The sequence below is a fragment of the Musca autumnalis genome, unplaced genomic scaffold, assembly GCF_047663935.1.
Source record: "Musca autumnalis isolate F117 unplaced genomic scaffold, ASM4766393v1 scaffold_4, whole genome shotgun sequence".
NCBI classification, from domain to species: domain Eukaryota; kingdom Metazoa; phylum Arthropoda; class Insecta; order Diptera; family Muscidae; genus Musca; species Musca autumnalis.
The window spans coordinates 223,052,672-223,075,570 of NW_027411977.1; the positions used below are offsets into that span (position 1 = coordinate 223,052,672).

Sequence of the window (22,899 nt, forward strand, 5' to 3'; positions counted from 1 at the left end):
AAAATATATGAAAACAAAAAATTAGAAGAAAAAACAAAAAAAAAAAAAACAGCGAACAAAGTTTCTGGGTATCGTTCATAATTTGCAATGATGTGGAATCGTGCATTTAACAAAAATTACAACAAAACCACATTCAATTCAACATTATTTTCCCATTGGGTTTGATGAGAACACACAGAGGGAGAAGGAAATGGAGAATGCTGTTTTAAGCAGCAACAATTTATTTAATGAGGAAAATAGATAAATGTTATTATTTAAAGGGAAAGAAATATTTCATAAAATGAAAATATTATTTTTATACCCTCAGCCTTTAGGCTAAAGAGGGTATTTACACTTTGATACGACCAAAAATGTGCCTCATCGAAATAATGGTTGTAGACCCAAGTATGTTTGTACGATATCCGTTTCAGACATTTTTAAGTAGATCTAGCAATGTCCGTCCGTCTGTCTGTCTGGCTGGTGCGCACGATAACTCTCGAATGGATCAATCGATTCGGTTCAAATTTCGGGTATCGACATATTTTGTCCAGATTCGATTTAAGTTCGAAGATGGGCCATATAGGTCCACTCCTTCAGGTACCTTCCCTACAAATGTTCAAAAGTTGTCGCAAAACTTGTGCGCACGATAACTCTTGTAGGGAATAACCGATTTGGTCCATACTTTGCACATCGTGTAATTTCTACCAAACTTAGATGAGGTTCCAATATGGACTCAATCGGTCCACTCCTTCGGGTACCTCCCACACAAAATTTCGAAAAAGTTCAGTTTAGAACCCGTTCTCGAATAGCTTTGATGTTTGTTTACGCAAGTTGTATTCGCTGTCCTCTATACGACGCTGTAAGTTTCATTAGGGGCAAGTCCATTTTTCCTGAGAAAATAGCCTGAAAGTTACAAAAAACCCTATGACACCATGTGTAGTGGTTGGAGCGCAAGATAACTCTCGAAGGGATCTGCCGATTCGGTCCAAAATTTGGCTTTCGTAATATTTTGTCCAAACTTAGTTCAAGTTCAAAGATGGATTATATCGGTCCACTCCTTCCGGTACCTCCCCCACAGAAGTTCGAAAATGTTCGGAAAATTTGTGCGTACGATAACTCTTGAGGGGAGTAACCGATTTGGTCCATAATTTGCACATTATAAAATTTCTACCAGACTTAGATGAGGTTCCAATATGGACTCAATCGGTAAACTCCTTCGAGTTCCTCCCACACAAAATTTCGGAAAAGTTCAGTTTAGGACCTGCTCTCGAATCGCCTTGGTTTTTGTTGTAACATCTTGTATTCACTGTCCCCTATACGAAGGTACAAGTTTCCTCAGGGGCAAGTCCATACTTCCTGAAAAAATAGCCTGAAAGTTGAAAAACAAACCCTATGACACCATGTTTATGGGTGGAAACGCAAGATAATTCTCGAACGGAAATGCCGATGCGGTCCAAAATTTGGCTTTCGTAATATTTTGTCCAAACTTAGTTCAAGTTCAAAGATGGATTATATCGGCCCACTCCTTCCGGTGCCTCCCCCACAAAAGTTCAAAAATATTCGGAAAATTGTGCGCACGATAACTCTTGATGGGAGTGACCGATTTGGTCCATACTTTACACATTCTCATAATATATACCAGATATAGATCAGGTTCGAATATGGACTATATTTGTCCACTCCATCACGTACCTACCACACAAAATTTTGGATAAGTTAACTTTGAGACCTGCTATTGAATCACTTTGATTTTTGTTGAAGTAACTTACATTCGCTGCCTCAATTACGATGGTAAAAGTTGTTTCAGGGGCAAGTCCATACTTCTTGAGAAAACAGCCCGAAGGGTGTAAAAACCCCCTATGGCACCCCCATGGTCTATGTCGGTCCATTCCTTTAAGTACCTTTTCAGCAAAATTTTTGAACTTTAATCCTTATCAACATTTTTGTCGGTTCATACGAGACCAAAATTTTGAAACCCCCTAAATGCATAAGTTTTTTGTGAAACAAAGTGTTTCAATTTGCACAGGCTGAGGGTATATCTCTGTCGGCAAAGCCGACTGATACTTTGTTACTTGTTTAAATATATTTCGTGGATTTTTTATAGAATATTTTTCCAAAAATCGTGGATTTTTTGAAACATATTTTTCAAAAATCGTGGATTTTTTAAAGATTTTTTTTCCAAAAATAGTGATTTTTTTACAGAATATTTTTTCAAAAATCGTGGATTTTTTAAGGAATATTTTTTCCAAAAATCGTGAATTTTTTAAAGAATATTTTTCCAAAATTCGTGGATTTTTATAGAATATTTTTCAAAAAAAAACCTATTTTTTAAAGAATATTTTTCCAAAAAATCGTGGATTTCTTAAAGTATATTTTCAAAAATCGTGGATTTTTTAAAGAATTTCTTACCAAAAATCGTGGATTTTTTAAAGAATATTTTTCCAAAAATCGTGGATTTTTAATGAATATTTAAAAAAAAACGATTTTTTTAAAGAATATTTTTCAAAAAAACGTGGATTTTTTAAAGAATATTTTTCAAAAAACCTTGAATTTTTTAAAGAATATTTTTCCAAAAATCGTAAATTTTTATAGAATATTTTTCAAAAACAAAAAAAAGTGGATTTTTTAAAGAATATTTTTCCAAAAATCGTGGATTTTTTAAAGAATATTTTTCAAAAATCATGGATTTTTTAAAGAATATTTTTCCAAAAATCGTAAATTTTTTAAAGAATATTTTTCTAAAAATCGTGGTTTTTTATAGAATATTAAAAAAAAAAATTAAGAATAAATTTCCAAAATTCGTGGATTTTTTATAGAATATTTTTTCAAAAATCGTGAATTTTTTAAAGAATATTTTTTCAAAAACCGTGGATTTTTTAAAGAATATTTTTCCAAAAATTGCGGATATTTTAAAGAATATCTTACCAAAAATCGTGGATTTTTTAAAGAATATTTTTCCAAAAATTGCGGATATTTTGAAGAATATCTTACCAAAAATCTTGGATTATTTAAAGAATATTTTTCCAAAAATCGTGTATTTTTTAGAACATATTTTTCCAAAAATAGTGGATTTTTTAAAGAATATTTTTTCAAAAAATGGATGGATTTTTTAAAGAATATTTTTCTAAAAATTGCGGATATTTTAAAGAATATCTTACCAAAAATCGTGGATTTTTTAAAGAATATTTTTCCAAAAATCGTGAATTTTTTAAAAAAATATTCTTCTAAAAATCGTGGATTTTGTAAAGAATATTTGTCCAAAAATCGTGGATTTTTTAATGAATATTTTTCCAAAAATCGTGGATTTTTAAGGAATATTTTTAAAAATAGAAAAACAATTTTTTAAAGAATATTTTTCCAAAAAATCGTGGATTTTTTAAAGTATATTTTTCCAAAAGTCGTGGATTTTTAAAGAATATTTTTCAAAAATCGTCTATTTTTTAAAGAATATTTTTCAAAAATCGTCTATTTTTTAAAGTATATTTTTCCAAAAATCGTTAATATTTTACAGAATATCTTTTTCAACAATCGTGGATTTATAAACAATATTTTTCCAAAAATCGTGAATATTTTAAAGAATATTTTTCCAAAAATCGTAAATTTTTTAAAGTATTTCTTTTCCAAAAATCGTGGATTTTTATAGAATATCTTTCAAAAAAAAAAAAAGAAAAGAAAAATTTTAAGAATATTTTTCCAAAAATCGTGGATTTTTTATAGAATATTTTTCCAAAAATCGTGAATTTTTTAAAGAATATTTTTTCAAAAACCGTCGATTTTTTAAAGAATATTTTTCCAAAAATCGCGGATATTTTAAAGAATATCTTATCAAAAATCGTGGATTTTTTAAAGAATATTTTTGAAAAATCGTGAATTTTTAAGAATATTTTTCCAAAAATCTTGAATTTTTTTAATAATTCTTTTCCGAAATATTGTGGATTTTTTAAGAATACTTTTCCAAAAAATTAAAGACAATTTTTCAAAAATCGTGGATTTTTTTTAAAAATACTTTTCCAAAAAATCGTGGATATTTTAAAGAATATTTTTCCAAAAATCGTGGATTTTTTAAAAAGATATTCTTCCACAAATCGTGGATTTTGTAAAGAATATTTGTCAAAAAATCGTGGATTTTTTAATGAATATTTTTCCAAAAATCGTGGATTTTTAAGGAATATTTAAAAAATAAAAAGAATTTTTTTAAGAATGTTTTTCAAAAAATCGTGGATTTTTTTAAGAATATTTTTCAAAAAATCGTGGATTTTTTAAAGTATATTTTTCCAAAAGTCGTGGATTTTTTAAAGAATATTTTTCAAAAATCGTCTATTTTTTAAAGTATATTTTTCCAAAAATCGTGAATATTTTACAGAATATCTTTTTCAACAATCGTGGATTTTTTAAACAATATTTTTCCAAAAATCGTGAACTTTTTAAAGAATATTTTTCAAAAATCGTGAATTTTTAAAAAATATTTTTCCAAAAATCGTGAATTTTTTTACAGAATATTTTTTCAAAAATCGTGAATTCTTTAAAAATAATTTTTCCAAAAATCGTGAATTTTTCTGCAGAATATTTTTCCAAAAATCGTGGATTTTTTAAGGAATATTTGTCTAAAAATCGTGAATTTTTTAAGGAATATTTGTTTAAAAATCGTGAATTTTTTAAGGAATATTTTTCCAATTTAAAAAATAAAGAATATTTTTCCAAAAATTGTGGATTTTTTAAAAAATATTTTTCCCGAAATCGTGTATTTTTTAAAGAATATTTTTTCAAAAAATCGTGGATTTTTTAATGAATATTTTTCCAAATATAGTGGATTTTTAAGAAATATTAAAAAAAAACGAATTTCTTAAAGAATATTTTTCAAAAATCTTGGATTTTTTAAAGAATACATTTTTCAAAAATCGTGGATTTTTTAAAGAATATTTTTCAAAAATCGTGGATTTTTTGCAAAAATAGTGAATTTTTTACAGAATATTTTTTTCAACAATCGTGGATTTTTTAAAGAATATTTTTCAAAAATCGTGAATTTTAAAAAAATATTTTTCCACAAATCGTGAATTTTTTAAAGAATATTTTTCAAAAGTCGTGAATTTTTAAAGAATATTTTTCCAAAAATCGTGGTTTTTTCTAAGGAATATTTTTCCAAAAATCGTGAATATTTTAAAGAATATTTTTCCAAAAATCGTAAATTTTTTAAAGTATTTTTTTTTTCCAAAAATCGGGGATTTTTATAGAATATCTTTCAAAAAAAAATTTAAGAATATTTTTCCAAAAATCGTGGATTTTTATAGAATATCTTTCAAAAAAAAAAATTTCAAGAATATTTTTCAAAAAATCGTGAATTTTTTAAAGAATATTTTTCAAAAACCGTGGATTTTTTAAAGAATATTTTTCAAAAATCGTGAATTTTTAAAGAATATTTTTAAAAAATCGTGAATTTTTAAAGAATATTTTTCCAAAAATCTAAATTTTTTTTAAGAATACTTTTCCGAAATATTGTGGATTTTTTATGAATACTTTTCCAAAAAATTAAAGAATATTTTTCAAAAATCGTGGATTTTTTAAAGAAAATTTTTTCAAAAATCTTGGATGTTTTAATGAAGATTTTTCCAAAAATTCGTGGATTTTTAAAAAATATTTTTCAAAAAAAAAATATTTAAAGAATATTTTCCAAAAATCGCGGATTTTTTAAAGAATATCTTTCCAAAATTCGTGGATTTTTTTAAGGATATTTTTCCAAAAATAGTGAAATTGTTAAAGAAAATTTTCAAAAATCTTGAATTTTTTAATTTTTTAATTTTTAATTTTTCAAAATTTGTGAATTTTTTTTAAGAATATTTTCGTGGACTTTTTAAAGAATATTTTTTCACGTAACGTGGATTTTTTAAAAAATATTTTTTCACGTAACGTCGATTTTCTAAAAAATATTTTTTCACGTTACATGGATTTTTTCAAAAATATGTGAAAAATGTGGATTTTTTTAAAAAATATTTTTTTCACATAATGTGGATTTTTTAAAGAATATTTTTTCACTTAAAGTGGATTTTTTTGAAGAATATTTTTTTACGTAACGTGGATTTTTTAATGAATATTTTTCCACGGACCACGATGATTTTTTTAAAGAATATTTTTCTCAAGGACCACGTGGATTTTTTAAAGAATATTTTTTTAAGGACCACGTTTGTGTTTTAAAAGAATATTTTTCTCAAGGACCACGTGGATTTTTTAAAGAATATTTTTTTAAGGACCACGTTTGTGTTTTAAAAGAATATTTTTTCAAGGACCACGTGGACTTCTCTACGCATTGTGGCCAATTTGTCCTTGAAAAAGTTTCATTAAACCCCCAACACTGCTTTGTTCTCTGCTCAACCTGGTTTTATTGTCTTTGCGGTCTGAGGTGTCGTATACATAGCGACACCCCTTATACGCTCCCATATCCAAAGAAAAAATATTTTGTGATATTTTAAATTACAATTATTTATTTTATTACATTTAAATATTCTCAATTAATTTTTAGTTATTTATATCGGCATCCGGATGCACTCCACTAAACTGTAATACCCAGCCAGTTCCATCATAATTTACCGTTTTATGGAAGCGTACAGTAACAAAATTACCGGGGCTGCGATAGTATTTCGGTTCGTCCTGAAATAAAAAACCGAATTTTAATAGTTGGGGGACAGGGCAGCCTGAGCTTCCAACACTTACCTCACCACAAAATTGTCGCACAACTTTACCCTCGCCACTTGGCTGATCACCAGCGAAGCTATCATATTCAATCAATTGCAAATAATCGGTGTGGCAGGTACTCTTCGCCCCCATGTTGAAGACCACAAAACGCAACAACAACTTCATATTGCTGGGGACACGAATATTCCAACGACAATCGGAGTTGTTACGTACATTATTAGGATAATAAGGATTGGTTATGATACCAGCGGTATTATACAGATCTCCACCACAACCCGGGCCTTGAGTGCTGGCCAAATACGTGAAATCTATTTGGGTATAATAACCGCTTAGCTTCAAATTTAAACGCAACTCATTCGAAGAGCTGAAGAGGGATTTTCCCGTCTCAATATATTCACATAGCTTTTGCAAAGAGCTATTGGTGCGGGCATCAAACACTTCCAAGTACTCTGCACCACAATCATATTCCGAAAACATCACTTCATTGTAGTACAGGCTCAATGAGGTATTTGCTGGGGCTTTTATGTAAATGTCACAATGATCGCTGGATTCGGCAAGTTTAATGCGTCCCTGGGTACCAGTGAAATTACGGAAACAACCTGAAAAGGAATTTATGATTCTCCAAGAGTTCTCGGAAATTAGTCTTTATAACTTACCCTCAGCCTTTGTAGCTTTAAGTTTGAAACCCGTCTTGGCCACCTCAGCATTACTCTTGAATTTCACAAATACCGATTTCGAAGATGAAAAGTAGTCATTGGGTATTTTATTGCCACAGTAGATGTGTTCGGCACCATAATCCGAAGCGAAATAATAACCATAGTCTCTGTTGAAGCCATTATATACCAGTTTAGTACCCAAACCCTTCTCAATTGTGTCAGTGTCCTAGAAAATATTTGACAGTTAAGGGTATTCTGAAATAAATTCATCTTCCCCCTGAGACCAACTTACATCACTATTTATGATCTTCACATAATCAGCCGAACATGTATCATTGGCTCCATTCGTCTCGATATCCAGCTTTTCGAATGTTAAGTGAATATTCTTATCGCTCCTGATTTTCCAAACACAGTTCATGTTGTTAGGATATTTGCCGGTTCCATCATCCGGGGAAGTTATGGTTGCAGTCTGGAAAAATGAAAAAAGTTAAGATATAAGCACGGCAGCAGCACCACCATGACGTATAAGTGACGATAACAGTCATACGCACTATGTGACAAATATGGAGAAAAGTTTTTTTTATTCAGCAGCGGAACAGATTTGTGTACATAGACAATTTTTATTCAGCAGCTGGATAGAATTTTCTGAATGAAGAATTATCTATTCAGGAGTTGAATAGAATTTTTTCTAAAGAATATTTTTTATTTGGCAGCTGAATATAATTATCTCTATAGGCAATTTTCTATTCAGTAACAGAATTTTTTATTCAGCAGCTGAACAGAATATTCTCCATAGAATATTTGGCAGCTGAATATAATTGTCTCTATAGAAAATGTTCTATTCAGCTCCTGAATAGAATTTTCTTTATAGCAAATGTTCTATTCAGCTGCTGAATAGAATTTTTTTTATAGAAAATTTTCTATATAGCTGCTGAATAGAATTTTCTTTATAGAAAAATTTCTATTCAGCTGCTGAATAGTATTTTCTTAATAGAAAATTTTCTATTCAGCTGCTGAATAGATTTTTTTATAGAAAATTTTCTATACAGCTGCTGAAGAGAATTTTCTTTATAGAAAATTTTCTATACAGCTGCTGAATAGAATTTTCTTTATAGAAAAATTTCTATTCAGCTGCAGAATAGTATTTTCTTAATAGAACATTTTCTATTCAGTTGCCGAATAAAATTTTTTTATAGAAAATTTTCTATTCAGCTGCTGAATAGAATTTTCTCTATAGAAAATAATTTTCTTTATAGAAAATTTTCTATTCAGCTGCTGAATAGAAATTTCTTTATAGAAAATTTTCTATTCAGCTGCTGAATAGGATTTTCTTTATAGAAAATCTTCTATTCAGCTGCCGAATAGAATTTTCTTTATAGAAAAGTTTCTATTCAGCTGCTGAATAGAATTGTCTTTATAGAAAATTTTCTATTCAGCTGCTGACTAGAATTTTCTTTATAGAAAATTTTCTATTCAGCTGCTGACTAGAATTTTCTTTATAGACAATTTTCTATTCAGCTGCTGAATAGACTTTTCTTTATAGAAAATATTCTATTCAGCTGCTAAATAGAATTTTTATTCAGCTGCCGAATAGAATTTTCTTGATCTTCTATTCAGCTGCTGAATAGAATTTTCTTTAAAGAAAATCTTCCATTCAGCTGCCGAATAGAATTTTCTGTATAGAACATTTTCTATTCAGCTGCGGAATATAATTTTTTATAGAAAATTTTCTATTCAGCTGCTGAATAAAATTTTTTTATAAACAATTTTCTATTTAGAATTTTCTTTATAGAAAATCTTCTATTCAGCTGCTGAATAGAATTTTCTTTATAGAAAATCTTTTATTCAGCTGCTGAAGAGAATTTTCTTTATAGAAAATTTTCTATTCAGCTGCTGCATAGAATTTTCTTTATAGAAAGTTTTCTATTCAGCTGCTGAATAGAATTTTCTTTATTCAAAATCTTCTATTCAGCTGCTGAATAGAATTTTCTTTATATTAAATTTTCTATTGAGCTGCTGAAAAGAATTTTCTTTATGGAAAAAAATTCTAGTCAGCAGCTGAATAGAATTTTCTTTATAGAAAATTTTCTATACAGCTGCTCAATAAAATTTTCTTTATAAAAAATTTTCTATGCAGCTGCTCAATAAAATTTTCTTTATAAAAAATTTTCTATTCAGCTGCTGAATAAAATTTTCTTATAGAAAATTTTCTATTCAGCTGCTGAATAGAATTTTCTTTATAGAAAATTTTCCATTCAGCTGCTGAATAGAATTTTCTTTATGGAAAATGTGCTATTCAGCTGCTGAATAGAATTTCTTTATGGAAAATTTTCTATTCAGGTGCTGAATAGAATTTTCTTTATAGACAATTTTTTATTCAGCTGCTGAATAGAATTTTTTTATAGAAAATTTTCTATTCAGCTGCTGAATAAAATTTTTTTATAAACAATTTTCTATTTAACTGCTTAATAGAATTTTCTTAATAGAAACTTTTCTATTCAGCTGCTGAATAGAATTTTCTTTAAAGACAATTTTCTATTCAGCTGCTATGGATAGAATTTTCTTTATAGACAATTTTCTATTCAGCTGCTGAATAGAATTTTCTTTATAGACAATTTTCTATTCAGCTGCTGAATAGAATTTTCTTTATAGAAAATTTTCTATTCAGCTGCTGAATAGAATTTTCTTTATAGAAAATCTTCTATTCAGCTGCTGAATAGAATTTTCTTTATAGAAAATCTTCTATTCAGCTGCTGAATAGAATTTTCTTTATAGAAAATCTTCTATTCAGCTGCTGAATAGAATTTTCTTTATGGAAAATCTTCTATTCAGCTGCTGAATAGAATTTTCTTTATAGAAAATTTTCTATTCAGCTGCTGAATAGAATTTTCTTTATAGAAAATTTTCTATTCAGCTGCTGAATAGAATTTTCTTTATAGAAAATTTTCTATTCAGTTGCTGAATGGAATTTTCTTTATAGAAAAGCATCTATTCAACTGCTGAACAGAATTTTCTTTATAGAAAATTTTCTATTCAGCAGCTGAGTAGAAGATTATCTATAAAGAAAATTCTATTCAGCAGCTGAATAGATGATTTTCTATAAAGTAAATTATATTCAGCAGCTAAATGGAAGATTTTCTATAAAGAAAATTCTATTCAGCAGCTGAATAGAAAATTTTCTATAAAGAAAATTCTATTCAGCAGCTGAATAGAAAATTTTCTATAGAGAAAATTCTATTCAGCTGCTGAATAGAACATTATAGGAAATTTTCTATTCAGCAGCTGAATAAAAAATTTTCTATAGAGAAAACTCTGAATAGAAATTTCTATTTTCTATAGAGAAAAAATTTCTCTGGAGAAAATTCTATTCAACTGCAAATAAAAAAATTTTCTCAGCTGCTGAATAGAAAATTATCTATGGAAAAAATTCTATTCAGCTATTGAATAGAAAATTGTCTATGGAGGAAATTTATTCAGCTGCTAAATACAAAATTCTCTATAGAGAAAATTGTATGCCGCTGCCGAATAGAAAATATCTTAAAAGATATTTAAAAAGAAAATTCTATTCTGTTGCTGAAATTATATTCAGCAGCTGAATAGAAAAAAGTTCTATGGAGATAATTCTATTCAAACATTTGTTTAAGCTGCTGAATATAAAAGTTATTGTAACTCACCTTTTGACTTCCCGTCAAATCGTAGACATGTTGCCCGCACAAGCGAGGCACCGATTTAATTCTGGCCATAAATCCGGTGCTTGTCTCATTTGCATCAGAGACAAACCGCAAAAGCATTTTGTGGCGTGAAGAAACCACTGGCGGAGGGACATCATGGCCACAGAAGGTACCAATTGTGTCGGCAAATAAGCCAGGACCATCTTTAATTTCCAAATAATCATTGCCACACGAGGGGGAACTTTCAACATGGAAGCTGGTAAATTCCAATTGCAATTGCCGATCCGGTGTGGTGCTAAATAGCCAACTACAGTCCAAGTTGTTGGCATACTGACCCGAGAAACGATTAAATTCATAGGTATTGTTGTTGGCACTGAGATAAATGTTGTTGTCACAGTTGGGTATAAAACTGACCAAAGCACGGAAACCTGCCGAGGAATCACGTTCATCGGAGAAGCTGTGAATAAGCGCAGTGTTTTGTTGAATTGTTATCAGCGGTAGTTTGCCAGTCAGGTTGCCACAGAATTTTCCCAAACGCTGATCTTCCACTGTGTTGAGACCCTTGTAGATTTCCACTGCATCATAGGTACACATACCTTGACCCTCAAAACTGAGTTCTTGGAATTTAATGAGAATTTTGTGCTGCTCGGGGGCCTTTAGTAACCACGAACATTTGCTGGAGTGGGGATACATTTTGGTGCTGGAATCCCGGGGTGATTCAATGATGGATGTGTTGGTAATGGTGGCTCCACACTTGTTGTGGCCATACTCCATGAGGAAACCCTTCGAACCATAGCTGGCATCTGTGCGTAGTACCACGCTAATGGCTGCCTTGGAACGTACCTCATAGTTGGGTTTGCGGCCGCACAGGACATTCTTTACCGCATTGCCAGAGGCATCGGTGGTGGTGATGGTGACATTGTCAAAGAGACATTTCACGGTGGGGGCATCTTCCACCTCGAATTCAACGAAACGCAAGTAGAGACTATTGGATTCCGAGCGTTTAACTTCTGGCGCGGGCACAATGGTGTAGTTGCACACAAGATTGTGTAGATAGGCTGTGGGGTAACCGGGAGAGGAAATTTGTTGTAGCGTATCGGTGGCATAGAGTAGACCACCGCAATTTCTCTCAAAGCTCACCGTGAAACCATCTCCCTTGACATTGTCATCTGTGCGGAATATCATGCGCATTTCAGTCCTGGTGCTGTTAACCATGGCTGGGGGATTGCGACCACACAACCTTTGCAGATCCACCCATTCCCCTTCGTCATTTTTCTCTTGGAACAGCAAATAATCTTTGCTGCAATTCTTGCTGGCCTCTATAAAGAAACGTTCCTCAAAAATGGCAGCCAAATGGAATCCGGGCTCGGTGCTTAGCTCCCAAATACACTCCACATTGTTTTTGTATTGGTAATCCACTCGGACCTGGCGATAAGGATACGTTAGCTTGCCACCACAACCGCTGCCTTCGCGTACCGACAAATTAAAGGTGGATTGCTGGTTGTAGTCCAAGGTCACAAATTCCACAAACACTCCACCACCTGTGACCACCAAGTCCTTGGCCCCAGTCTCTCCACAATATCTACCCAAATGGGGGAAATTTTGATTGGGTCCATTGTAGACTATCAGATATTCATCCTCACACTTGCCCTTGAAGTTCACGTTGAGCCTTATGTCGATTTGTACATCTATAATGAGATCTTCAAAATCGGGTGGTTCTGTGGTGGTGGGTGTGGTCCACACCGCCCAGGCACATTCCAGCGTACCTGTGTGATTGGCTATATTCGGTTGGGTAATGTTAAATTCATCGTAATAGAACAGCGACCATATGCCACCACATTTATAGAGGGTATATTGCAGTTCCAAATCCTTGAGAGAATTTCTGGTATTGCCATTGATGATAAGGTGGGCAGAGAAGGGCAGCCGAAATGAGGGTTGGGTATCATTGTTACACATCAATGCGGGCAGCAGCCGTTCCTCACCCACATACAGTTGTAGAGGACTAAAGTATTGACAGCCATAGGGTAACCAATGGTTCTTGGGGTACTTCTCTTCCTTGGTAATGTGGACCGCCAAAGTTTCATTGAATTTCACGTTCAGGGGATAGTCACAATAAACTGCGGTGGTGTTATCCCTTGTATATTTCAAGGTTTCCGTTTGCGACAGGGGATTCAACCACAGTGGACGACAATATGTCGACCTCTCAAAGGCTGAGAATTTCAGTTTAAATCCCCTGTTGCGGGTAAAGGACAATATCAGGGCATCTATACCCATGGTGTTGTCGGTGGAATAAATGGCAGCAGGAGCAGTGTTGGAAATTCTCTCAATTATTGAAGTCATCTTGAAATCGTTGGCAAACAAGATGCGCCTATGGACCCTGCCCATGGCCTCCTCAGAACCCATATCAAAATCTAAGAACTCTGCCTTGATCCTGCTGCCCTTGGGTGCTCGTATATGCCAGGTACATTGTATGGGCATGGTGTTGCCCAAGGGATAATTGGGCGTCTGCAGAATACCCTGTGAAGCTTCAATGGTCTCATCGCAGCGGGAACCCACCGCCTTGTAGCTAATTTGGAATGCTTCCGGATTGTGATAACCACCAATGATTTTGTAACGCAGCACCAGTTTATTTGTCTCCACAATATAACTGTGGCCCTGTTCCGAACACAATATCAAGGTGTCCGTAATATTATCGAAACCAGAGGTAAAGGCATCAATTTCCTGCAACTCCAAATGGCTACTCTCCTTGCACGCCTTATCCTCATCATTGCCATCCTTGGTCTGCAGTTTGTCCATGTTGATATGTATGGTGGTGCCCACCTCCGTTTCGATGGTGAAGACACATTCCACCACCACCTGACTTTCCGAAGGTATAAGTTTCAAATTATCGGGAGATTTGACCACTCCCTCCTCCTCATAAAAGTAACCGCCACAGCGGCTTATGCTAACCTTGGCCTGGAAACCTTTGTGGGGCTCCAAGGCATCGGTATAGTACATCAGACGCAGCACATTGCCCGTGGAATGCAAGGTGTTGGGTTTAGTCCGTCCACAATAACGACCCATCATGGGTGCCAATTCGGAATTGCCATCATTTACCTGAACATATTCCAACTCACAGGTTTTTCCCTCTCCTGATCCTGGCGCCAAATCAAAATCTCCCAAGAAATCCAAGGTTATAACACTGTGTAGCGGAGCCCTCACCTTCCATATACATTCCGTGTGCGGATTGGGTATATTCGGATAGTTGGGAGACATAATCATCTGCTCAACATTTTTATAATCGTTTTGCAGAACAATTTCCCTGGAACATTCCTGAGAGATTTCTTCATAACGGAATGAGGCCCGATAGCCAGGAAAACCACTACGCGAGAACTTGATATAGGCTCTATTCGAGCTGGTCTCTAGAATATCTGTGATATTATTCTCACAATATTTGCCCTTGCCCAGGAATGGAGAATCCTCATCAATGCCATTGCGCACCAAAAAGAAAACATTACAGTTTCCAGGGGAATATTGGCCCTGCAGCAGGGAGTCGGGGAACTGCAAGCGTATACGTCTGCCCTGGCGCACTCTTATCGACCACACGCATTCTGTGTTATAGCTGCTACTCCTATCCAGGGTAATGTTCACAAAACCACTACGACCCGTAAGCTCCGAACCACACTTAGTGGTTATTAACGACGTAAAGCCTGTCTTATTAACCCCCGAATCGGTTATAAATTCCATTTTCAAGTAGGGAGTTCCATGATATTTATGATCCTTGTCCGGTGACTTCTTACACATGGTGTCCAGCACTTGCCAATTCTCCATATCTCTACTGGCGGATATTCGCACATAATCGGCAAAACACTCCGCATATTCTTCGAGATCAATTTTCAAGAAAGTCACCACAGCATGTCGGCTGGGGTCATTGGGCACCACCACCCAAGAACATTTCAAATTGGGTGCATAGCCCACCGGATAGCCGGGAGAATTGAAGAACAGTGTATTATTAATACGAAGTGTTTGACTGCCACACATTTCCGCAATACGTTCGGCGGTTTGATTATCGCGTACCGCCTGCTTCGATAATTGTTTCCATTCAAATTGGAAAGGTCCCCGATAGGCGGTCAAATAAAGGATATTTGTATTGGTCTGTACAATGTGGCTAGTGGCATAATCTATGGGAGCTCCAATGTCCGAATAGCCATCGTAGAACTGAAAACAGAAGAAGATGAAGAAGAGCACAAGGATTAAGAGATGAATATCAGCAGTAGACCAAAAATTGTTTAAAGACAAGTGTGGATCTTTTAAAGAATATTTTCACAGAAGCTTGGATTTTTAAAGAAAAGAAAGCGGATTGAAGATATTTTAGAAGCGTAAATTTTTAAATAATTTTATTCAGAAGCGTACATTTTTAAATATTTTTTTTCAGAAGCGTGGATCTTTTAAATAATTTTTTTCAGCAGCGTGGATCTTTTAAATAATTTTTTTCAGAAGCTTGGATTTTTTAAATAATTTTTTTCAGAAGCGTGGACTTTTTAAATAATTTTTTTCAGAGGCGTAGATTTAAAAAAAAAATTTAAGTAGCGTGGATTTTTTAAATTATTTTTTTCACAAGCGTGGATTTTTAAATTATTTTTTTCACAAGCGTGGATTTTTTAAATAAGTTTTTTCAGAAGTGTGGATCTTTTAAATATTTTTTTCAGAAGCGTGGCTCTTTTAAATAATTTTGTTCAGAAGCGTGGATTTGTTAAAGAATTTTTTTTCAAAAGCGTGGATTTTTTAAAGACTTTTTTTAAAAGCGTGGATTTTTTAAATATTTTTCAGAAGCGTGGATTTTTTAAATATTTTTCAGAAGCGTGGATTTTTTAAATATTTTTCAGAAGCGTGGATTTTTTAAATAATTTTTTTTCAGAAGCGTGGATTTTTTAAATAATTTTTTTCAGAAGCGTGGATTTTTTAAATAATTTTTTTTTCAGAAGCGTGGATTTTTTAAATATTTTTTTTCAGAAGCGTGGCTCTTTTAAATAATTTTGTTCAGAAGCGTGGATTTTTTAAAGAATTTTTTTCAAAAGCGTGGATTTTTTATATATTTTTCAGAAGCGTGGATTTTTTAAATAATTTTTTTTCAGAAGCGTGGATTTTTTAAATAATTTTTTTCAGAGGCGTGGCTCTTTTAAATAATTTTTTTCAGAAGCGTGGCTCTTTTAAATACTTTTGTTCAGAAGCGTGGATTTTTTAAAGAATTTTTTTCAAAAGCGTGGATATTTTAAATAATTTTTTTTCAGAAGCGTGGATTTTTTAAAGAATTTTTTTCAAAAGCGTGGATTTTTTAAATAATTTTTTTTTTCAGAAGCGTGGATTTTTTAAATAATTTTTTTTCAGAAGCGTGGATTTTTTAAAGAATTTTTTTCAGAAGCGTGGATTTTTTAAATAATTTTTTTCAGAAGCGTGGATTTTTTAAATAATTTTTTTCAGAAGCGTGGATTTTTTAAATAATTTTTTTCAGAAGCGTGGATTTTTTAAATAATTTTTTTCAGAAGCGTGGATTTTTTAAATAATTTTTTTCAGAAGCGTGGATTTTTTAAATAATTTTTTTCAGAAGCGTGGATTTTTTAAATAATTTTTTTCAGAAGCGTGGATTTTTTAAATAATTTTTTCAGAAGCGTGGATTTTTTAAATAATTTTTTTCAGAAGCGTGAATTTTTTAAATAATTTCTTCAGAAGCGTGGATTTTTTAAATAATTTTTTTCAGAAGCGTGAATTTTTTAAATAATTTCTTCAGAAGCGTGGATTTTTTAAATAATTTTTTTCAGAAGCGTAGATTTTTTAAATAATTTTTTTCAGAAGCGTGGATTTTTTAAATAATTTTTTTCAGAAGCGTGGATTTTTTAAATAATTTTTTTCAGAAGCGTGGATTTTTTAAATAATTTTTTTCAGAAGCGTGGATTTTTTAAATAATTTTTTTCAGAAGCGTGGATTTTTTAAATACTTTTTTTCAGAAGCGTGGATTTTTTAAATAATTTTTTTCAGAAGCGTGGATTTTTTAAATAATTTTTTTCAGAAGCGTGGATTTTTTAATTAATATTTTTCAGAAGCTTGGATTTTTAAATAATTTTTTTCAGAAGCGTGGATTTTTTAAATAATTTTTTTCAGAAGCGTGGATTTTTTAAATAATTTTTTTCAGAAGCGTGGATTTTTTAAATAATTTTTTTCAGAAGCGTGGATTTTTTAAATAATTTTTTTCAGAAGCGTGGATTTTTTAAATAATTTTTTTCAGAAGCGTGGAATTTGTTTATATTTTTTTCAAAAGCGTGGATTTTTTAAATAATCTTTTTTCAGAAACGTGGATTTTTCAAAAAATTATTTTCAGAAGCGTGGATTTTTTAAATAATTTTTTTCAGAAGCGTGGATTTTTTAAATAATTTTTTTCAGAAGCGTGGATTTTTTAAATAATTTTTTTCAGAAGCGTGGATTTTTTAAATAATTTTTTTCAGAAGCGTGGATTTTTTAAATAATTTTTTTCAGAAGCGTGGATTTTTTAAATAATTTTTTTCAGAAGCGTGGATTTTTTAAATAATTTTTTTCAGAAGCGTGGATTTTTTAAATAATTTTTTTCAGAAGCGTGGTCTTTTTAAATATTTTTTTTCAAAAGCGTCGTCGTTTTTTTAAATAATTTTTTTCAGAAGCATCGTGGTTTTTTTAAATAATTTTTTTCAGTGGCGTCGTGGTTTTTTTAAATATATTTTTTCAGAAGCGTGGATTTTTTAAATTATTTTTATCAGAAGCGTGGAATTTTTTTATGTTTTTTTCAAAAGCGTGGATTTTTTTAAATAATTTTTTTCAGAAGCGAGGATTTTTAAAATAATTTTTTTCAGAAGCGTGGATTTTTTAAATTATTTTTTCAGAAGCGTGGATTTTTTAAATTATTTTTTCAGAAGCGTGGATTTTTTAAATAATTTTTTCAGAAGCGTGGATTTTTTAAATAATTTTTTCAGAAGCGTGAATTATTTAAATAATTTTTCTCAGAAGCTTGGATTTTTTAAATAATTTTTTTCAGAATCTTGAATTTTTTAAATAATTTTTTTCAGAATCGTGGATTTTTTTAAATAATTTTTTTTTTCCGAAGCATGGATTTTTTTTAAATAATTTTTTCCCGAAGCGTGGATTTTTTTAAATAATTTTTTCCCGAAGCGTGGATTTTTTTTAATTTATTTTTTCCCGAAGCGTGGATTTTTTTTTAAATAATTTTTTTCCGAAGCTTGGATTTTTTTAAATAATTTTTTCTCGAAGAGTGGATTTTTTTAAATATTTTTTTTCCCGAAGCGGGGATTTTTTAAGTATTGTTTTTGCAGAAGCGTGGATATATTAAATTGTTTTTGCAGAAGCGTGGATATATTAAATTGTTTTTGCAGAAGCGTGGATGTTTTATTTATTTTTTTTTTGCAGAAGCGTGAATTTTTCTAAGAATTGTTTTTGCAGAAGCGTGAATTTTTCTAAGAATTGTTTTTGCAGAAGCGTGAATTTTTCTAAGAATTGTTTTTGCAGAAGCGTGGATTTTTTAAGATTCTTTTTGGATTTTTATAAAAAATTTTAAGAAGCGTGGATTTTTTAAACAATTTTTTTAAGAAGCGTGGATTTTTTAGACAATTTGTTTTCCGGAAGCGTGGATTTTTAAACAATTTACTTCCCGAAGCGTGGATTTTTAAATATTTTTTTCAAAAAAACTTTAAAAAATCCACGCTTCTGAAAAAAAACATATTTAAAAAATCTACGCTTCTGAACAAAAATTTAACCCACGCTTCTGAAAAAATTATTTAAAAAATCCAAGATTCTGAAAAAAAATTATTAAAAAATCCACACTTATAAAAATATTTAAAAAATCAAAGCTTGTGAAAAAACAATTATATATAAAAAATTTAAAATATATAAAGTCTACGCTTCTGAAGAAATCTTTAAAAATTCCACGCTTCCGAAAAAAATCTCTAAAAATTTAAATCTTACGAAAAGAATCCTCGCTTTTGAAAAAAAATAAAATTTAAAAATGAAAATTATTAAAAAATTATAAAAAAGTCCACGATTTTGAATTGCAAAAATGCTTTAAACATTGTACGCTTCTAAAAAAGAATCCACTTTTCTGAATAAAATGCTGTAAAAATTCCACGCTTCTGAAAAAAATCTTTAAAAAACGTAAAAGCATCTTTAAAAGTTCCACGTTTCTGAATAAATCTTTAAAAATTCCAAGCTTCTTAAAAATTTTTTTAAAAATTTCACTATTCTGAAAAAAATATTTAAAAATTCCACGCTTCCGAAAAAAAGTCTTTAAAAATTCCACGCATAATAAAAGAATCATCAAAAATTTCATCTTTCTGAAACCAAATCATCAAAAATTCTAAATTGAAAAAATGCTTTAAACATTGAAAAAACATCTGAAAAAATATTAAAAATATTCCACGCTTCTGAAAAAAGAACGTTTAAAAGTTCCACGCTTCTGAAAAAATCTTTAAAAATTCCACGCTTCTAAAAAATTAAATTGAATTTTTTTTAAGAAAAAATTTCTAAGAGTGATTTTTTAAAAAATATTTTCTTGAAACGTAGACTTTAAAAAATCTAAGTGTGAACTTTTTATAAGAAAATTTCTCCAAGCGCGGATTTTTTGAAAGAATATTTATTTGGAACGTGGATTTTTAATAAAAAAATTTCTAAGCGTGGACTGTTCATAAGAAAATTTCTAAAAACCTTGATAGTTTTAAGATTATGTTTTCAAAAAATTTGGATTTTTAAAGAATATTTTTTCAAAAAACAAAAATTTTTTATTTAAAAAACCAAGATTTTTTAAAGAACGTGGACTTTTTAAAAATATATTTTAACTCATTCCTTACCTTAATGTATGGCATATCCGTATCCACAATATGTTTAATTGTCAGCAGGACCACATAATCCTTGTGCACGGTAATACGCCAACTATACATGTCATGACTGTGGAATTTGGCAGGATAAGCTGGAGATTCTAACACACCCTCAGTGCCATTCAATTCGCTATGTTGGACTGAAAGAAAAACGCAAACAAAAAATCATCAATATACCCCTCCATTCTCCCCCTTTGCCCCACAAAAACTCACCATAACTGTAACTGGCCAAGAAACCCTCACCTACCACATCGTCATTACTGTGGAAACGTATATACAACTCCTCTCTGCCCCGTACGGTGGGTGGCAAACGATTACCACAGTAGACACCCAACAATTTACCCAAACTCGATGATTCTCTTATCTCCACATAGTCGTTGTTACACTCATCCGAATCCTCCAAATCCATAGATTCAAATGTCACTTGGATACTGTTGCCCTTACTCGGTGTTATATACCAATCACATTGCATATTCGGTGGATACGATGACGGGTAATAGGGGGTGGAGAATTTACCACTTAATGAGGTGTGAATGGAACCACAATAGCTGTCCATTTGATAGGCATAAGCGGTTATTTCCGATATCAAATTTATGGGTATTTTCAAAGTCAGTCCGTGGCCATGGGATATAATATCGGGGGGATGAGATTTACAAAAACGTGTACGAACGGGTGCCTTGTCATCTACCCCATCATATACTATGGCTCCTTTGTCTAAACATTCACCTTCCGTACGATATGTGTAGGCCAGAGCGGGATACATTTGTAGATGCGAAAATGTAAGAAGTATGTGTTTGCCGGGATCTTTGGAAATCAGTTGCCATTCACAGGTTCGATTCCGTTGTACATGATAGATGAAGTCCAAACTAAAGACATCATCTTCGCCTAATTCGACACGTTGACCACAATCCTGGAGGCAAGAGAACAGAAACATAACAATAACAACAACATAAAAATAGATTATTTTTTCTCTAGAAATGTTTCATGTGGATACTTGTCTATGGAAAATATCTTCAGTAGGTCTTTTCTATAGGCAAATTTCTTAAGCTACCTTTTTTCTATAGAAAAATGTCTCCAGTGAAATTTTCTCTATAGAAAAATGTCTCCAGTGACATTTTCTCTATAGAAATATTTCTCCAATTAGATTTTCTCTATAGAAGAATGTCTCCAATGATATTTTCTCTATAGAAAAATGTATCCAGTAACATTTCCTCTGCAGAAAAATGTTTCCAGTGACTTTTTCTCTGTAGAAAAATGTCTCCAGTGACATGTTCTCTATAGAAAAATGTCTCCAATAACATTTTCTTTATAGAAAAATGTATCCAATGACATTTGTTCTATAGAAAAATATCTCTAGTGACATTTTCTCTATGGAAAAATGCTCCAGTGACATTTTTTCTATAAAAAAATATCTCCAGTTACATTTTCTCCATAGAAAAATGTCTCCAATGATATTTTCTCCATAGAAAATGTCTCCAATGCCATTTTCTTTATAGAAAAAAGTCTCCAATGACATTTGCTCTATACAAAAATGTCTCCAATGGCTGTATTAACATTTTTCTATAGAAAAATGTTTCCAGTGACATTTTCTCTATAGAAAAATGTCTCCAGTTACATTTTCTCCATAGAAAAATGTCTCCAATGATATTTTCTCCATAGAAAATGTCTCCAGTGACATTTTCTTTATAGAAAAAAGTCTCCAATGACATTTGCTCTATACAAAAATGTCTCCAGTGGCATTTTCTCTATAGAAAAATGTCTCCAGTGACATTTTTTCTATAGCAAAATATCTCCAATGATATTTTCTCTATAGAAAAATGTCTCCAGTGACATTTTCTGTATAGAAAACTGTCTCCACTGACTTTTTCTATATAGAAAATGTCTCCATTGACTTTGAAACATGTCTCTAGTGAATTTTTCTCCATAGAAAAGTGTCTCCAACGATATTTGCTCTATACAAAAATGTCTCCAGTGACATTTTCTCTATAGAAAAATGTCTCCAATGACATTTTCTCTATATAAAAATGTCTCCAGTGACATTTTCTCTATAGAAAAATGTCTCCAGTGACATTTTCTCGATAGAAAAATGTTGACAATTTTTCTATAGAAAAATGTCTTCAATAACATTTTCTCAATAGAAAAATGTCTCCAATGACGTTTTCTCTATAGAAAAGTATATCCAGTGATATAGAGTCTTCGGTGACATTTTCTCTGTAGAAAAATATCTTTAGCCACAGTTTCTCTTAGAAAAATATCACCAGTGACATTTTCTCTATAGAAAAATGGCTCAAGGGGCATTTTCCTATAGAAAAATTTCTGCAATGACATTTTCTCTACAGTAAAATGTCTCCAGTGACATTTTCTCTACAGTAAAATGTCTCCAGTGACATTTTCTCTGGAGAAATATGCCTCCAATGACATTTTCTCTATAGAAAAATGTCTGCAGTGACTTTTTCTCTATAGAAAAATGTCTCCAACAATATTTTCTCTATAGAAAAATGTCTCCAACAATATTTTCTCTATAGAAAAATGTCTCCAATGACATTTTTTCTATAGAAAAATGTCTCAAATGACATTTTCTCTATAGAAAAATGTCTCCAGTGACATGTTCTCTATAGAAAAATGTCTCCAATAACATTTTCTTTATAGAAAAATGTATCCAATGACATTTTTTCTATAGAAAAATGTCTCCAGTGATATTTTTCCTTAGAAAAATGTCACCAGTGAATTTTTCTCTATAGAAAAATGTCTAAAATGACTTTTTCTCTACAGAAAAAATGTCTCCAGTGACATTTTCTCTATAGAAAAATGTCTCCATTGATATTTTCTCTACAGAAAAATGTCTCCACGGACATTTTCTCTATAGAGGAATGTCTTAATTGAAATTTTTTTCTATAGAAAAATGTCTCCAGTAACATTTTCTCTATAGAGAGTGTCTCTATTGACATTTTCTCTATGAAGAAATGTCAACAGTGAAATTTTCTCCGTAGAAAAATGTCTCCAGTTGCATTTTAC

General features: G+C 31.3%; 2 protein-coding genes across 2 annotated transcripts in view; one reads left to right on the forward strand and one right to left on the reverse strand.

The window, feature by feature from the left end:
- LOC141400740 (uncharacterized) overlaps positions 1-22,899 on the forward strand; it is an 85,589-nt gene that overhangs the window by 30,489 nt on the left and 32,201 nt on the right. The gene's annotated exons all lie outside the window — the stretch shown is intronic.
- The window catches only part of Cubn (Cubilin), a 29,421-nt gene continuing 12,949 nt past the window's right edge, over positions 6,428-22,899 (reverse strand). Inside the window, exons 13-19 of the mRNA XM_073982156.1 lie at positions 20,098-20,794; positions 19,858-20,024; positions 10,997-15,190; positions 7,615-7,791; positions 7,323-7,548; positions 6,685-7,265; positions 6,428-6,621 (exon numbers count right to left, since the gene is read on the reverse strand). Of these exons, the coding sequence (XP_073838257.1) occupies positions 6,490-6,621; positions 6,685-7,265; positions 7,323-7,548; positions 7,615-7,791; positions 10,997-15,190; positions 19,858-20,024; positions 20,098-20,794 (6,174 nt within the window). The 3' untranslated portion in view covers positions 6,428-6,489. The remainder of the gene's footprint in view (positions 6,622-6,684; positions 7,266-7,322; positions 7,549-7,614; positions 7,792-10,996; positions 15,191-19,857; positions 20,025-20,097; positions 20,795-22,899) is intronic.